This window comes from Rhinopithecus roxellana, chromosome 2 (assembly GCF_007565055.1).
Source record: "Rhinopithecus roxellana isolate Shanxi Qingling chromosome 2, ASM756505v1, whole genome shotgun sequence".
In the NCBI taxonomy this organism is placed as follows: domain Eukaryota; kingdom Metazoa; phylum Chordata; class Mammalia; order Primates; family Cercopithecidae; genus Rhinopithecus; species Rhinopithecus roxellana.
The window spans coordinates 22,323,348-22,342,114 of NC_044550.1; the positions used below are offsets into that span (position 1 = coordinate 22,323,348).

Consider the following 18,767-nt stretch of genomic DNA (forward strand, 5'->3'; position numbering starts at 1 on the left):
CTAAAGTTGTCTTCAGTGGTTAACTTTTGTGATTCCTGGTAGAGAAGGGGTACCTATTGTCTTCGTAAATCTATGTCTTGCATTTAGGCAAACAGAGATAGCTTTTCTATATCTATTTCTTTTTAATTGTTTGAAGCTCAACAATCTTTCCTATTTTGGAGTGGCATATTCTGGGATCTACAGGGCCATCTCTGATTTTTCCCACTGTCGCACCCCCAATTTCTAATCCAACACCAAATCCATTCCATTCTACCTTCTAAACACTTTTCAAATGTCCACTTCTCTTCTCTACTGCCACTGCCATAGTCTAAACAGACAGGCACTTTTTGTTTGGCCTACTATAGTAGCCACTCAACTGATCCTTCTGTTTTCTGAATCTGATCCATTCATTCTCCTGCACAAAATCTGTCAAAAGCTTTTCTTTGCACTTAGGTTGAAGTTCAGCATTTTACCAGTCTCGTCAATATTTGACCAACCTGCTCTAGTGATCTCTGCCCTCACTAGAATTTAGTGCAAGTCTTGCTATAACTCCTCAAACATGCTAATCTCCTTCATTCCTTTAGGGTTTTGCAGCCACTCTTCCTTGGCTTAGACTTCTCTTCAGTTCTGAGCTTAAATGTCATGTCCTCAGATAGGTCTTCTCTGATAAGCCAATCAAAATAGGCCCCTTCACCTCTTACTTTTTTCATAGTACACCTTTCATTGAACCCATCACGAGGTGTAACTACGTACACATTTGCTTTCTTTGGATTCTCTCTCCCATTTGATTGTAAGTGCCATACAGGTAGAAACCATGTATATTTTGTTTGCTTTTTTTAGCCACCATATATACAGTAGATATTTATAAATTAATTAATTTTAGATGGTAAATATTAGTGAAAAGAATAAGTGATTGACTGAATCTAGTCACAGTCCCAAATTTCCACTTCTAAATGTGGTCTTCTCTGTTTGAATTTTTTTTTTTTAATCTGTAAGGTATTATTTATTAAGATCTTAAGCCTCACCCCTGAACTCAAATGGGATGGGATAAAGAGTAAGGAAAGAGGTTACAGGAGACAGAAAACAAAGCCCAGCTCTTCCAAGCTCACCACCTAGCCAAGTTCTTCGAATTCCTGAGGGAACCCGGGGCTGGAGGCTGGGCTGCAGGAAGGCAGCATTCCTGGGAGGTTCCAAGTTCTGGGCAGGGGTACAGAGCTGTTGCATGTGTTGGGGGTAGGGTAAGGGAAAGGCTCCAGAGCTACTTTCGTTCACATCTTCAACTATTCTCTCTTCCATTTGTCTGTTCATCTCACCATTCCTGACCCAGCCAGCCCCCTATCACTGAGTACTGCTGCTGCTGCTGGTCCTCTCCTCCTCAAATCCATCTGCCCACTGGCATCTAGCTCCTCCTCCAGCCACACCCACACTCACTCATCCCCTTCCTCACAACGACCGCACCCAAAAGACAGGGTACTGGGGAACCCAGCTTCTTCACTCAGATGTTAACTAAAGGCCCAAGGGAATGTGCTGGACAAGGTCCCCCCCACCCCCAAGACCAAGGACCCTAGGTTTTCCTTGCCCTGGAGGGAGCTAGACATGGGAACAGGGGAGAGGGTGGAGATGAGGTAACCAGTCCACAGGTCTGCAATCCTCAAAAAAAAAAAAAAAAAAAAAAACAACAACAAAACAAAACCCTACAGATAACTCTCAGAACTAGCAAATAAGGGCCCAAAGCCATTTCCAATCATCCCCACTCTTTTTTTTTTTCCTCTGGACAATGGTCCAGCCATCTTCCACGATATTCTCTTCTTTAATAGTCTGAGCGTCTGGATCAGAGGGTTCAGGCTGGGAGCAGACCCCATCTGTAGCAGCCCCATCATTCGGAGCTGTGACCTCCATCTCTTCCACACTGTCCACATCATCTTCATCCTCATCAGTCTCTCTAGCTGTTTTAAGTGCAGTGGCTTTGACCTTGCATTTTCCTTGAGTGATGCGAGAGGCCATCTCCCTCAGAGCAGCCCCGTCACCCCTCTGGAAGTGGTGGAACATGGTCTGCAGTTGCTGGCTCACCTGGGGCAGACTCCCGTCTTCCACAACTGTATCAAACTCGTTGGTCAACAGCTCTCCAAGGAAGTCTTCCACCTACCTCATCTAGCTCCAAGTCAGCACTGCGCATGAAGTAATCCTCCACTGCACCCCCCAGCCACTTGGCCTTCTCCTGGCTGTGCACAACCCCGAAGCCATTCTCCACAGCGATCTGCAAGGTTGGCCAGGCCTCCAGGGCCTCGCAGACCCCAGCTCGGAAAAGAACTCGCGCATCTTCTGCAGCTCCCGCCATTATCCGGCCCCAGTCCCTGAATTCTTTAGCATGTAATTGTTTTTAAAAAGTTTTTAGGCCTGTAATCCCAGCACTTTGGGAGGGCAAGGCGGACAGATTGCTTGAGGTCAGGAGTTCGAGACCAGTCTGGCCAACATGGCAAAACCCTGTCTCTACCAAAAATACAAAAATCAGCTGGGCATGGTGGCGCATGCCTATAGTCCCAGCTATTTGGGGGGCTGAGGCAGGAGGATGGCTTGAACCCAGGAGGCGGAGGCTGCAGTGAGCCAAGATTGCTCCACTGCACTCCAGACTGGGTGACAGAGTGAGACTCTGTCTCAAATTAAAATTAAAAAAAAAAAGTTGTTAGGCTTTTGTGAAATACCACAAGGGGCCTACAGAAAAAAAAAGGTTGTCAGGTTTAAAAAATTTGTTGTGATCGTTAGGCTGCTCAATGTACCTCATAAATGATGTGCCACTAACATCTCGCCTTTATGTAAAAGTTTTATTTCAAGAAGGTTTTAAAATAGATTTAATGTTAGCCTTAAATAGCTCTCTGAAGCGCAGAAATAGAGATAGAATTGTTTATATCTTCTACTTTCTTTCTTTTTTTTTTTGAAATGGAGTCTTACTCTGTCACCCAGACTGGAGTGCAGTGGTGCGATCTCACTTTAATTCACAAAGCTAGAGTTGTGGGAAACAGTTCAACTGTGAGTTCTAGCACCACATTAAGTAGCAACAACCTAGTGGCAATGCTATAAAATAGACGGGTGAATCCATAATAGTATTGTAGATAGTCTACACATAAAGGTAGTGAATCTGATACACTGCCACATAACTTCCGTGGGAAATTTCAACTCAAGCTGTCTTCACATACAACTCATTGTCTGAGTGGTGATGACTCACAACAAAATCGTAACCGATAACCATTATGAACAAGTATTTACTGAGTCCCAGTGTTTACTGAGTCCCATTCATAATAATTAGAGATATGTCTGCCATCATCATCACCCTCTCTTACATTTATATGTAACCTCCGAATTTTCAAAGTGTTTTCATGGGCTTTAGTTTATCGGTTTGTCACAGCAATGTTGTGAGACAGGAAGGGTAGGAATAATGGTACTCATTTCGTAATTGAGAGACCTGAAGAAATAGATCATCTTTTCCATGATTACATAGCTAGTTAATGATGAATGTGGGAGAAAATTTCCTATCATCAATCTCTCAGTTTAGTGTTCTTTCTACCATAAATATATTGTCTCTTCAGAGCCCCTCACTACTTAGCCTCTGTGACAGGGAGTTCAAATAGGATAACTGAAAGCATGAATTTCAGAAGAAAATCTACAATGATTTACTAAAGAGCAGTCCCAAACAATGTGGCAAGTAATAGAATTTGATTGGAAAGCCTCTGCCAGCTGCAGAGCCACAGATAAACTTGGAACCCGGAAGACAATTGGTATTGGAGATTGGCTTAGGTTACTGACCAAAAGATGCACTTCACACATACTCCAAGTGCAAAGGACTTTTGATTTCAGGGGCACTGTTACTTTGGCGATTATTGATTCAGTTTAAATTGTTTTAGTGTCTTAGAAAGCAGGAGCTCTTTACCTGTGATGTAGGGCCTGTGGATCTCTTGATTTTAGGGTTAGATGAAAATATGCACTGTTCCACCTAGGGAGATGGTATATAAATTTTATCAGGTTTTCAATGTGTCTGACATCCTTCAGATTTTTATTTTTATTTTATTTATTTATTTATTTATTTATTTATTTATTTTGAGACGAAGTCTGGCTCTGTTGCCCAGGCTGGAGTGCAATGGTGTGATCTCGGCTCACTGCAACCTCCATCTCCTGGCATCAAGCAATCCTCCTGCCTCAGCCTCCTGAGTAGCTGGGATTACAGTCGTACATCGGCACATCTGGCTAATTTTGTTGTATTTTTGGTAGATGTGGGGTTTCACCATATCGTCCAGGCTGGTCTCAAACTCCTGAACTCAAGCGATCTACCTGCCTAAGCCTCCCAAAGTCCTGGGGTTACAGGCATGAGCCACTGTGCCCAGCCTATCCTTCAGATGTAAAGACATACTTCTCTAGAGGCTGGTTAGTTCCTCATGGATATTATGCCTAAATTGCAGCTCTGCTGGTGATCTGGAAGGTAGTACTTTGCTTTACAAAGCATTTAGTAGTGAAACTACTTCAATGAAGAAATAACAGAAAAATCATATAATCTGGTTGATACTATTTTTGTTATAAAATATAAATATTTATATAAATATGAATATCAATAAACTTACTTCTTGCAAAATGCCTAAGCTATCATTTGTCAAAGTATGTTCTACAAAACTCTAGTACTTTTTTTTTTTTTGAGACAGAGTCTTGCTCTATTGCCGAGGCTGGAGTGCAGTGGTGCAATCTCAGCTCATTGCAACCTCCGCCTTCTGGGTTTTAAGCAATTCTCTCTGCCTCAGCCTCCTGAGTCACTGGGATTAGAGGCACCCACCACCATACCCAGCTAATTTGTATTTTTAGTAGAGAGGGGGTTTTGCCATATTGGCCAGGCTGGTCTTAAACTCTTGACCTCAGATGATCCACCCGCCTTGACCTCTCAAAGTGCTGGGATTACAGGCATGAGCCACAGTGCCTGGCCTCAGAACTCTCCTTCTATGGGATTTAATGAGGTTACTTAGGGGAAGAAAACCTTTCGGGGGTCAAGCAATTTAGAGATGGTGTGTTCAATAAAGTTGAATGAGTTTTTTCTCATTCTGAGTGGAATTTCTCAGAACCATTCATATGGTTATGTGCATCATTACTCTCTAACAGTGACACAACCCATGTCATTTTTCTGTTTTACTTCCTATGCAGCAGCCCACAGGACTCTTGAATCTATTATTTGTAGTTCAGACTTCTTTTTGGTGGGGGGCTCTAGACAAATTTTTTTTTAAAAAGGACTCAGGCATAAGAGTGTCAAGCTGCAAAGATCTGCTGCAGAGTTAAGCTACAGAGATAATTGACTTTAAACATGGGAATTTATTCATAATATACAAAAAGGAGCAGCCCTGGTGAAGACTGCCTGGCCAAGGCAAGGCAGGGGTTTACAAAGGCAAAGCCACAGAACTTCACGTGGAAGATTGGTTTGTTGGTTTGAACAAGTCCTTGGCTTGTAGATTCAGGTTGTCTCATTCTGGAGGAGCTTCATGCTGCAGATATATCTGCATGCTGCACCCCAAGTCCAAGTAATAGAGCCACAGTTGCACCATCAGGCTGTTTTCTGATGATCTGACCAGTTTCCTAAAGAGCAGTTGCCCTGGTCCTTCTTCTGGGCCATACCTGCTTGCTGTCTGCACCTTCCAAGCTCAGGGTCCTGCAGTGGGCTCATAAAATGTATGTGTTTGGGCCCAGTAAAAATATCCTTATCAAGGCCCTTATAATTATCTGCCTTGTAAGCATGTCTACTTGGATTTCTTCCAAGTGTTTCAGACTCAGAAAAAATAACTGACCTACCAACTTTCACCTCCCTCTTCCTCAGCTTCTCTCCCTCTAGTGTAATCAACTCAGTGAATGGCATCACTCTCCACCCCATCTCCTAAAGCAAAAACCGAGGAGTTGCCTGTTCCTTCATCCTCCTCACTCTCATCCCAACAATTCTACCCTTTACGATCTAACCACTGTGACCTTCCGCAGGTTTCTCTGTCCAGCATCCTCCTGACTAGTATCCCTGTCTCCATTTTCTCTGCTGCAGGGAACATAATCCCTCAAAAAAGAAGGCCCAGTCATGTCACTGTTTGATTAAAATCTGCTGACAATTCCCAACACCAATAATTAAAGTGTAGTCTCTTCCTCAGGCTCACCAAGCCTTCTTCTCAGCTTCTTCTCTCAACCCTTGTTTGTATTACATTCTCTGTTGCAACCATTCTCAAAGATGTACTTTCCTTTCATGAAGTACACTTGCTCTCTTCTCCAGCCTGGTCTGCATACTCAGGAACTCGCCACCTCTGTGCCTTCACCCGCTGTCTCCCCTCATTCTTTGAGGTCCAACATGACTTCCTTCAGGAACACCTTCCTTGATCCACTGTGAGCCAAAGTTAGCTGTTCCGGAGAATGTGTTCTCAGAGAATTCCCCCAATCACATGACACTTACCATACTTTGCTGTAGTTGTCTGTCTTTTTATATTCCTTAGTCCTTGGAGGACAGAGAATACAACTCTCCATTGCATTCCCAATGCCTAAACGACTTGAATAAACAAGAGTTGAAAAAACAAGCAAGCCAGGTGTGGTGGCTCATACCTGTAATCCCAGCACCTTGGGAGGCCAAGGCGGGTGGATCACTTGAGGTCAGGAGATCGAGGCCAGCCTGGACAACATGGTGAAACCCTGTCTCTACTAAAAAAATAAAATAAAATAAAATACAAAAATTAGCTGGGTGTGGTGGTGTCCACCTGTAATCCCAGCTATTTGGGAGGCTGAGGCAGGAGAACCACTTGAACTCGGGAGGCAGAGGTTGCAGTGAGCCGAGATCAGGCCACTGCACTCTAGTCTGGGCAACAGAGCAAGACTCCATCTCAAACCCCACCGCCCTGGAAAAAAAAAAAAACAAGCGAAAAAAAATTCTTTGGCACTCTATCTCCTAAATAATATAATGAGGAAAAGTTGTAACGATGTGTAACATCTGAGCACATAGGCTTTTGTTTTTGTAACGATGTGTAACATCTGAGCACATCGGCTTTTGTTTTTGTTACCTGTTTGTTTCAATTAGAATTTGAAATAACCCATCTAAGTACATGCAACTTCTTGGCTCACAGAGATCCCATGATTATTGCATGTGTACCAAGTTATCTGTTCTTGTGATAATTTAAGGACTTTTCTTACAATATCTCACTTCATCTTTACAACAGCTCTATGAATTGTGATAATTAGTGTAATATTATAAATTAAAAATTTTGAGGTTTAGAGACGTCACAATATCTTGTTGAAGGTCACAGGGTGGTGGAATTGGGATTTGAACTCAGGCAGACTGATACCATGCTGCGTCTCCACATACACTCTATTATCTATCATTTCATATTTTACATGTGCCTTATTTGTTATGGGAAAGCCTGTAATTCTGCGTATCATTATTTATCCATGGCCTCCTGGTAGTTAAGTACTTCAGTTTGCACAGATCATGGAGTCAAAATCTTATTTCTCTTTTTCCTTTTAAATTTTTCTTTAATTTTTTTTTTTTTCAATTTCAGGAACTTAAAGTCTTTCTCTTTCTCTCTTGCTTCTCCCCTGGCTGTCCGAAAACAGGCACAGGATGAATCCCACATTTTTTGTTGGCATGATTAAACTTATTAGCCAGATATCCTAGCTGCCCTGACACCTACACTATTATACCAATCTCAGAAATAGTGTGGGAACATTTTTGTACACATCTTAATGACAAGTATTTCAAGTTCAATTTCTGGGGATTTTACAACTAGTTTATTGCTCATAGATACTATGTTGTAAAAGGTCCAAATATTTTTGCTTTTTTCTGTATTCTTTAAATGTGGATTTCAGTTTTAAGTTGTAAGAGAGCTTCAAAAGCATATTCTTTGGGAAATGAAGGTTATTTATTACTAACACTGTGTAAAATGCTTTACATTCATTTCATGCATGAAAAGATGGCTGAATTTAATTCTGTGAGTTCATGAAGGATAATTGTGCCCACCTGGAAATGTACTTGCTTCTGGAAGCAATTAGTATAGCTAAAATTGCCAAGGTGGGAGTCTAATTTGTTTTGATTATTTTGTTGCTGGAGTGTCTACTATAAAATCTTGGTTATTTTGAAACCCCTGGAAAAGAATCATCCTAGAAAGATAAATATTTAGTTCATATAATTTTAAATTATTAGTTTAAACACATAAAATTCTGTTATTCTTCATGGAACTATTAGTAGAATATGGATTGCTATATTTTCTTAACATCATTTATAGTTATTGACATTTTCTTAGTGACTAGAGTCACATTTACAAGGATACATGCCATTGCAGCAAGCATAGCACTGGTTTGGGGCAAAGCTGGGTTTGCCCTGACACCAAATGGCTGCCATTTGAAATGTCTTTTAAATTATTGAAATTGCTCTTTATCATTTTTATGTTTTCTTTCTTGCTGCTGGCTCTCACATCTTGCAGGTTTTCACATACCTGGCTGTGGCCTCTGTTTATTTTCTAACCTGAGGCTTTTTCTTGCCACTTGTTTGTTCAGGAAACCAGATCGTTAGTCCTGTAGAATTTTTCACATTCTGGATTTTGCAGATTATATCCCCATGTGTCATTTAACATGTTTCTCTAATTTCCTTGTTACCTGTAAACTGGTAGTTTAGGCTTAGAAATCTGATCAGAATTAGATTGTTTGCAAGAATGCTTTATGGGTGGCACTGCAGTTGGTTCTGTAAGCTTCCCCACTGTACCACATTAAAAGGCACATGGGCTGGTTCTTATTCTTTTTCAGGGTGTTCAAAATTAATTAGCATTTCAGAGTTCACCAGCATGGTCCAGCCACTGCAAGTTCCCCATCAGTCTTTTGCTTAATGGTTTTAGAATCTATTGATTATCATTGCCTGGAGCCATTTTTTTGTTAGAGGTTCAAAGCAGGAAATTGACGTTCTAATTCTATCATGGTTTATGCATATATTAGCTGGGATTCTTATACAAAGAGGAGCCTTTCCAAATCAGATATATGATTGTCCTTTGGAGGAGGAGCTTTTGTAGGAAAGGTAATTCAGTGTTCGATCCTATTTCTTAATTTACGTGTTTTCAAAATAAAGAGTTAGTGTCCTAACCCTCCAGCATCCTCCAAAGGTCACTTTGTCTTTAAGCATCTCTATAAAGTCATGGATTTTAAAAAATAATTGACATTTTTATTCACTGTAATTGCTACCATTTTGATACTCAAATTGTACTCTCTCTCTCTGGAAGGAACCCTGACCTAGGGTTTCTAGTCTGTGTGGGAAATTACCTACTGTCTTGCAGCCATTGACACTGGCAATTTGGAATGCAAGAATAAGGCTACATCTGGGCTCAGTGAGAAAAAACACTGGATTCATGCAGCCACTTCTGCCATTGGTGAATGTGGGTGGGGTGTGGTGGTAACAATGGGAGTGGAGGCATATACACCTTGTCTTTTTAAAATGTATTTTTAATTATGGATACATAATAGTTGTACGTATGTCATGGCTTGTATTTTCCATCTTCCTGCTATGGGCAACCAAACTGCCAGAAATGAGACTACAATAAGAAAAGACTCAATGGGCCTGAAGGGCTCTTCTAAGAGTTGAAAACATTATTTTTATTTATTTATTTATTTATTTATTTATTTATTTATTTAGCTATGGAGTCTTGCTCTGTCACCCATGCTGGAGTACAGTGGCATGATCTCGGCTCACGGCAACCTCCACCTCCCAGGTTCAAGCAATTCTCATGTCTCAGCCTTCCAAGTAGCTGGGACTACAGGCATGCGCCACTACACCCAGCTAATTTTTGTATTTTTAGTAGAGATGGGGTTTCACTATGTTGGCCAGGCTGGTCTCCAATTCCTGGCCTCAGGTAATCTGCTCGCCTTGGCCTCCCAAAGTGCTGGGATTACAGGTATGAGCCACTGCGCCTGGTCAAAAGCATTATTTTTAAAGTGCTTTAAGTTTGTTGATTCATTTACTTTTTGATTCCTAAAAGGGTACAGATGGATACCATACCATGTGGCTAAATTCTGGCTAGGTGATTTTTTTTTGTTTTTCTTTTTTTTTTTTACTGTAATTAGGAATTTCAATAGCACAGAATGGCCATTCTTGTATTTTCTTCCTTGTATTTCTATCAGCTGACAAGAGTAAATTGCTATACTGTTCAGTCTGAGAAGTTTTTTGAGGAAGTTGAGGCAGTCATTTATTGAGAACTCATTAATGATGAAGACAATAAACAAATGAAGCAAAAATATAACCAGGTTTTTACAGACATTTCATAAAACTAACATACATTTTATGTGCATGTTTATATTTATACAAATGCATAAATATAAACACACACACATAGAATTGTACGTATCTGGTAAAAAGAGGGGGATTACAGTCAGAAGGCTTGGAATAGCATCCCAGTTCTACACTCTATTTTCTATGTGATCCTTAACAAGGCACTATTTCCTAATCTGTAAAATGGAAGATGGTACTTGCTCTGTATAGCTCAAGGGCTTGTTATGAAAATGAAATGTGATAATATAAATACTTTACAAAGTATTATTCAAAATTTTTATTGTTGTGTGCTAAATACTGGGGATGCCAAATATTTAGTTATGACTTTAGAATGACTAAAGTTAATGAGTTTGAATGGAAGAGACCAGAAAGGCTTTGTTGATGAGGTGCGTCTTACATGGAGTTTGAGGTAGACAAAGATGTGATCAGTGGAAAAAAACAGGAAAGGGAATCCCAAGTGCATTGTTTCAGAACTGGGCCAGGGTAAAATCTACAGATTCTCTGTGCTGTAGTAAAGCCCATGAGTGCCTGTGTGCTAGCCAGGCAGTTATTGAAGGTGCAGTTGGTGGTGGACATTAAATTCCATGATTAGGAGCTTTAATGATCTCAGAGGTAATTAAGCCTTATTGCTCAGCTCTCAGAAGGGGTGTTATCTGAGGTCAGCAGCAGCATTCTCAGTGCTAGCTTTGGCCTATTTTGAAGCTAAAGAACAGCAGAAGATTAAGGAGATTAAAGAAAATATAACCCTCAATCCTCTGTGTTTTGCCACCACCTAAAATGACCTTTTAAAGTGTTTAGTGTCTGAATTCAGGTCATGTCATCAGCACAACTAGGCAGAGGAGAATAATGATTTCTTTCCTGCCTATGTCCATTACTGAAGAGAGATGTATATTGTCAATAAGCATCACTAAAACCATCAGCAGCATGGTACAGTGGAAAAAGTACTAGGCTAGCATCTTGTGACAAACTGTTTTGAGTTCCAGCTTTAAGGTTGATTGGAATTTTGAGGAAAAAACAAATAGGGAGTTAGGTTGCAGGTGACATGATCACAGGGGTTTTTTGTGGATGTATTCTAAACGTTTACTGGATGCCTATGTTGTAAAAGACAGTTTGATTCTCTGTTACCATACTATAAGCAGTAATTAAGGTTTGATAATCTTTAGAGGTATAAACTCAGAAGAATTTATCACAAACATTTAATTCTGTTTATAACTATAGAATTTTTTTTAAAAGAGGGATCTCAGCAAATATCTATTTCAACAAGTTTATTTTGTGAATTAGGAAACTTAGGTCAAAGAGATAAGTGATACACTGTAAAAGGAAGAACCAAGACAAAATTCAGTTTTCCTGATTCGTAATCCAGTAATCATCCAGTATGCTGAGTTTGGAAAGATTTTTATAGGGCAAAGGAAAGATTTTTGTAAGAAGCATAGTGTTTCAATTTTTTGTTACCTCAAGAAAGTGGTTGCATTTCAGTGCTATTAAAAGGCCAACTCGGCCGGGCGCGGTGGCTCAAGCTTGTAATCCCAGCACTTTGGGAGGCCGAGACGGGCGGATCACGAGGTCAGGAGATCAAGACTATCCTGGCTAACACGGTGAAACCCCGTCTCTACTAAAAAATACAAAAAAACTAGCCGGGGGAGGTGGCGGGCGCCTGTAGTCCCAGCTACTCCGGAGGCTGAGGCAGGAGAATGGCGTAAACCCAGGAGGCGGAGCTTGCAGTGAGCTGAGATCCGGCCACTGCACTCCAGCCTGGGCGACAGAGCGAGACTCCGTCTCAAAAAAAAAAAAAAAAAAAAAAAAAAAGGCCAACTCAAACCTTTCTGGATTTTTGTTGTTGTTAACTTGTAAAGTTCATAAAAATAAAAGTTAAACATATTACTGCTTTTTAAAAAGAAATTTAAAGTGGATGAATTTTGTCTTCAATATTTACAAGTTTCCAATTTTAGTCATTCACTTTTAAAATTTAGGCCATTTTATTTTTAATTTTGCTTAAAATTTTGATAGTTTAACTGGAACATATAGAACATGAAAAATAATGTAACTATACATGTGTAATTGGCATAAAAACCATAGGCAAGAAATACAATTTTTGGAATCAATTATCCACAAGATCATTCAATGTAAATCTTAGCTGATTTAGCAGGTAATACTGCAATGGTATTGAGAGTTGACAAGACTGATTTTGCATTTAATTCTGTAAAGATAATTGAAACAACAGATTCAAAATAACTAAGGAAATAACACAGACTAGCTAAAAGTAATTACTTGTAATTAAGATGAAGGTGTAATGTTTCACTAGTACATTAGGCCAGTGCTTCTCAAAGTGTGTGAAGCAGCCTCCTGACATCATAATCACTCCTGATTCTGTAAAAATGCAGATTCCTGAGCCTTTGATTTACCAAATCAGAATCTTTAGAGGGTGGCATACTCTCTGGTGATCTCAATGTACACTAGGGACATTCTCAAGGGGGCAAGAATATGTTTCTGCTGAATCTTACTGTTATTGGTCATGTCTAGTGATGTTAAATAAAATTTGTGGGAGGCAGCTGATTTGGACTGAGCTCCTGCAATTGGCCCCAACAGACTAAACCAAAGTGAAGTCACTCATGCTAAAATTCCAATCACCAAACCAAAACTAACTTGTTTATCTGACCCCCTGAGGTCAGCTTTAACTGGTATCATAAGGAAATCCCATCTAGTTTAACCTTTACGCGGAAAGTAACCTGAAGTAAACTGATGTTAACCAATCCACAATATGTATCATGCTGTTTTCTTGTTCCTGCTCAAGCGATACCACAAAACTGACTGTGCTGCCACGGCCAGTGTAGCATCTGTCTATTTTTAGACAAGATGTTGCCCAATTCATGAATCCCAAATAAAAGCTAATTTGATCCTTTAATTAAGTTTGTTGAAATTTTATCTTCTGAGTTTTGAAATAGAGGGAAATGGATACAGACAGAGACTTCTTTATTAGTAGATAAACAGATGAGAGAAACCAAGCCTACTTGGAGAACAGTCTCAGGTCCTCTGCCCGCTTTGCTCAGGCTCTTGCTGATTTGTTTCCTGTGTCCTTCCCAGCGGTGGTGGTGTTCTCAGCAGTCCTTTCCTCAGGTCCTCAGCAGTTTCCACGATACGTCAGCTCTAGCTGATTTTAACAATGCCATGGCTTCAGAATCCATGACCCCAGTAGTTTTCCTTGGCCTTCACCTCTTGCCAGACCTCTGGCCTCTGTATCTATGTGCATTCTAGGTATCTGCCCTTACACTTAAGCTTACTTCTGTATTTCTCATAGTATTTTACAATGGTCCTATTGTTTTTAAAATGGGCAAAAAATAAGGTGCAAAAGAAACAAAAATCTCATTAACTTTTTGGAAAGAGATATGTAGTTGTCTCCTAGTATCCGTGGGGGATTGGTATCCCCCAAGACACCCAAATCTGCAAGTGCTTAAGTCCCTAATATAAAATGGTATATTTGTATATAACCTTGGAACATCCTCCCATATACTTTAAATCATCTCTAAATTACTTATAATACCTAATACAATGCCTACATCACTTCATTCCTGTGAATTCAACATAGTGCTTGGCATATGACAAATTCTGTTTTGTTTTCTGGAACTTTGCTTTGTGGAATTTTTTTTCCCAAAATTTTCAGTCCTGGGTTGGTTGAATCCACAGATATGGAGGGCCAACTGTAGGTGTTACTAGTTTAGCCCTTGATTCTGGCTCTGAAAATCAATGGTACAAAATTGACCACTTGTTCAATATAGCTGGCTAATTCAACCCAAGCAACCAACTCACTGAGCAAATTTTACCGTTTATTATGGGATATTTGGAACACATGGGACGCTGGCAGCAATAACTTCAGAAATTTGAGGAACAGAGACATGGCAATGGTATATATTGAGTCTGAAAGATGTTCGTTAAATAATGATATTAAAAACAGCTAAATAGCTTACATATCTAACCTATAAATATTACACTTAAAAAGTATTCTTGGCCAGGCATGGTGGCTCACACCTGTAATCCCAACACTTTGGGAGGCTGAGGTGGGCAGATCACTTGAGGTCAGGAGTTTGAGACCAGTCTGGTCAACCTGTCTCTACTAAAAATACAAAAATTAGCCAGGTGTGGTGGTGTGCGCCTATAATCCCAGCTACTTGGGAGGCTGAGGTAGGAGAATTGCTTGAACACAGGAGGCTGAGGTTGCAGTGAGCCAAGAGCGTGCCACTGCACTCCAGCCTGGGCAACAGAGGGAGACCTAGTCTCAAAAAAAAAAAGTATTCTTAGGTTTTAATCTGTTTTAATTTCTTAAGCAGATTATTTCATTTATTTCATTTGCAGAATTTGTTTGCTTTTTTGTGATAAAAGTAAATTAGAATGAAAAAGCTAATAAGTAGTGTTTAGTATTTGCAACCTAAGAAATGACATCTCCAGCTACTCAGGACGCCCAATCCTGAGAGGTGTTGGAGAAGTAATACAATTGGAGAAAAAAGTGGGCTTAGGGATGCTGGGGAATCCGGACTCTGGCTGAGTTTGCCTCCGTGAGAGATGCAGCTGCAGACATTGCAGGGAGATAAGACCTCTTAAGAATCAGGAAGAGATTTAGCAGTGTCCTCTGTCAAAACATGGCTCCACTCCAAATAAAGCCATCTTCTCTTTTAGAGCAGAAACTTCACAAATCGAGGAAGGGAAACTGCAGCAGCACTGTGTGTGGGCAAGACGCCCAGTCACACTTGTGCACGTGTGCAGAGGGATACACCTTAAGTCGAGACCGGAAGTACTGTGAAGGTAATGACCGGAAGTACTGTGAAGGTAATGGAAGAGTCACTGCTTGAGGGGAGGAATGCCCAGCTGAGCCAGTGGCTTGTCTTCAGTGGGCTAGCAAGAACCTCAATGGAAAACCGACTTCAAGTCCATTCTCCCCCTCCCCCGCACAACCTCTGAAGACTATTTTTTATTTATTTTTTCTTGTTTGTAAAGCCTTTATAATACTTTCCTATTTTCTTCATATCTTGTGTTTCTAGATCAGATACTCTGAGAGGATGCTTAGGGGTTAATATAAGGCAGGGATTCTCTAAGTGGATTCTACCCACCTCTGCGTTTGTGTGCAAAATTTCAGTATGCGTACATTTTTAGGGGAGTGGTTTCATAGGGATCATAAGATTCTCAAAGAGTATGTGACTCTTATCCCAAAAAGATCTAGTAGGAAGCTTGGGAAACTGAATCAGGCTGGTTGTCTAGGGATCCTCCTGTTTTCAGATTCTGGACCAAGTGCAATGAACCCAGGAGAAAAACTATGTCCTTTTTCCTGGAAGGTGCAGTAGTTTAGTGATTAAAATAATCCAATGGCTGCAGCACACATCCGGTGGAATTAGCTGGGGTGAGACCTCAGATAAATCTAGCATCTGCCTGTTAATTATAACCCCTTGCTTACGTGGGACCAGTGGGTGAAAGCCATGGCATAGAAACAGTGAGCTGGAAGGCTGGGGCTTCAGCCGGAATAAAACTGCTGGAGGTTTCCACATTTAGGGAAAGGGCTCTGATCAGTCTTGAAGGGTGAAGAGCACAATAGGAAATGTCCTAAGCTTGTAAAGAGCTTTCAAGAATCCCTAACTTAAATGGCATGGTATATCTTTTCAAAGGAAATAATACTACCTTTTTTCCAAGGGTAATTCTAATATGAAAATCTGTGTTTGAAACTATAAGCTGGGCCGGGCGTGGTGACTCACACTTGCAATCCCAGGGCTTTGGGAAGCCAAGCCAAGCAGATCACTTGAATCCCGGAGTTCAAGATCAGCCTGGGCAACATAGCAAAACCCCATGTTTACAAAAAATACAAAAATTAGCCAAGGGTTGTGGTGTGCACCTGTAGTCCCAGCTACTCAGGAGGCTGAGGTGGGAGGATCACTTGAGCTTGGGAAGCAGAGGTTGCAGTGAGCCGAGATCGTGGCATTGCACTCCAGCCTGGGTGACAGAGCCAGACTCTGTCTCAGGGAAAACAAAATGCATAAAACGTGACAGAATAGAAATGGCTTTCATTATCATTGAATTGACTTATTTTACCTTTTGCTAGAGTATGGAAAACAGACTTTCCATGATCAATTACAGCATATACAAATGTGAGATACCCTACGTTGTGATGACTTGTTAGTGATAGCACAACTTATTTTCAAAAATAGCCATTTGAATGTATTTTGCTGTTGTCATTGTGCAGATGTTAATGAATGTGCTTTTTGGAATCATGGCTGTACTCTTGGGTGTAAAAACACCCCTGGATCCTATTACTGCACATGCCCTGTAGGATTTGTTCTGCTTCCTGATGGGAAACGATGTCATCGTAAGTCATAGCAACAAGTATTTATTGCATTATTTTTCTTCATTTTCAATATGTTTCTAAGGTGGCTATGATCTGGGTTGGTGATCTTCAATCAGCAGTGTGCATCATAATTACCTTGGAGTTTTATTTTGTTTGGCTTTTTAAAACATGGATGACTGCCAGCCTGGGCAACATGGTGAGACCCTATCTCTACTAAAATACAAAAAATAAAATAAAATAAAATAAAATAAAATAAAATAAAATAAAATAAAATAAGCCAGGCATGTTGGCCCATGCCAGTGGTCCCAGCTACTCAGGAGGCTGAGGCAGAAGGATCACTTGAACCAGGAGGAGGAGGCTGCAGTGAGCTGAAATCAAGGCACTGCACTTTAGCCTGGGTGATGGAGTGAGACCCTGTCTCAAAAAGCAAAACAAAACAAAAACCATGGACGACTGGACTCTACTTCAGACCTATCAAAGCAGAATCTCTAAGGTTGGGAAACAAATCATCTTATTACCTTATATTTCATTGTCTCTTTTTTATTTTAATTTTTAAAAATAGCTATTGGGTGCTACATTTCATGGTATATGTCTAAAGGATAGGCATGTAAAAAACATAATCATGATACATTATTATATCTAAAAAACTTAACTATAATTCCTTCCTATCATTTAATATCCAGTTAATTTTCAGGCATAACCACAATACCATTATTATACATTTAAAAATTAAGGTTAGGCACAGTGGCTCACACCTGTAATCCCAACACATTGGGAGGTCAAGGCAGGAGGATTACCTAGCGATATTAGCAATATTAGAAACTGATTGCAGTAAATTTTTACAAACCTGATTTAACACTAATCTTGACCTTTTTCTTTATTAATTAGAACTTGTTTCCTGTCCAAGCAATGTGTCTGAATGCAGCCATGACTGTGTTCTGACATCAGAAGATCCCTTATGTTTCTGTCCTGAAGGCTCAGTGCTTGAGAGAGATGGGAAAACATGTAGCGGTGAGTTTATTTGCTTTATTTACCTTTTGTTTGAAAACATACATTTGCTCAGTGACATCTAAAAATTGCTCTTGTTGTCAAAGGAGAATCGATTTTCCAATAATGTATACTGAAAGATATTGATACAACAGATTAACATAGATTTAAATTTAGTTTTGTCGGGTTTTTGGCTTTTTTGTTTTTGTTTTTGTTTTTGTTTAGACAGCATAGTGTAGTGGTTATAAGCAAGGGCTTTGAGGTGTGACAGCCCTGAGGTAGTATTACCAGTTACTAGCAGTTTTGATTTTGGTCTAGATACTTGCCCTCTCTTGGTCTCTGTTTCTTCAACTGCAGAGATACTGATACTTGCCTACTCGATTAAACGAGACTTCAGATGCAGAGTGTTTAGTCTGTTTCTTGCACCTAATAAACACCTCTCTACTTTTATCTTCATAGAGACTTAAGTATATAGATAACTGGATGTAACTCAGAATTAGCAGAAGAGTTGTGTGTGGCTTTTTGATTTTCTAATAAAACAAAGGCAAGCAGCTAAAAATGTGTGAGAGAAAAAAATTACTAGGAAGAGTTAGACCAGCTGCCAAACTCATCAAATGGATTTTTTGTTCTAGCCAGCTGCCAGTGCACTTGCTCCTGAACTCATTGGTAGAATAAGAGGACAAGGGCTGCTGTAATGTGAAGGATTAACATCAAAGATGTTGGGTTATAGGGAAGGAGGATACTGTGACATTTTGATTTTTATCTCTGAAAAATAACCTTGATTGCAGTCATATGAACGATTGTGGAAATGTTTTTAAAAATCAACATATGGGCTGGGTGTGGTGGCTCACACCTGTAATCCTAGCACTTTGGGAGGCTGAGGCAGGTAGATCTCCTGAGGTCAGGAGTTTGAGACCAGCCTGACCAACATGGTGAAACCCCGTCTCTACTAAAAACACAAAAATTAGCCAGGCGTTGTGGCGGGTGCCTGTAATGCCAGCTACTTGGGAACCTGAGGCAGGAGAATTGCTTGGACCCTGGAGGCGGAGGTTGCAGTGAGCCGAGATCACGCCATTGCACTTCCAGCCTGGGTGAAAGACTGAAACTCCATCTCAAAAAAAAAAAAAAAAAAAAAAAAAAAAAATAATCAACAAATGGTTGGCTCACCCCCATCCTTTGATG

The 18,767-nt window shown here is 40.3% G+C and overlaps 1 protein-coding gene and 1 pseudogene across 14 annotated transcripts in view; one reads left to right on the forward strand and one right to left on the reverse strand.

Moving 5' to 3' along the window:
* The window catches only part of EGF (epidermal growth factor), a 101,187-nt gene that overhangs the window by 32,911 nt on the left and 49,509 nt on the right, over nucleotides 1–18,767 (forward strand). For 9 of the 14 annotated variants that reach the window (XM_010389070.1, XM_010389074.1, XM_010389073.1 and 6 more), the window contains exons 6-8: nucleotides 14,945–15,094; nucleotides 16,497–16,619; nucleotides 17,487–17,609. In XM_010389070.1, coding sequence (XP_010387372.1) covers nucleotides 14,945–15,094; nucleotides 16,497–16,619; nucleotides 17,487–17,609 — 396 coding nt within the window. The remainder of the gene's footprint in view (nucleotides 1–14,944; nucleotides 15,095–16,496; nucleotides 16,620–17,486; nucleotides 17,610–18,767) is intronic. The other 5 variants (XM_030925507.1, XM_010389076.1, XM_010389080.1 and 2 more) reach the window with 2 other exon arrangements.
* LOC104682420 lies at nucleotides 1,649–2,317 on the reverse strand (annotated as a pseudogene).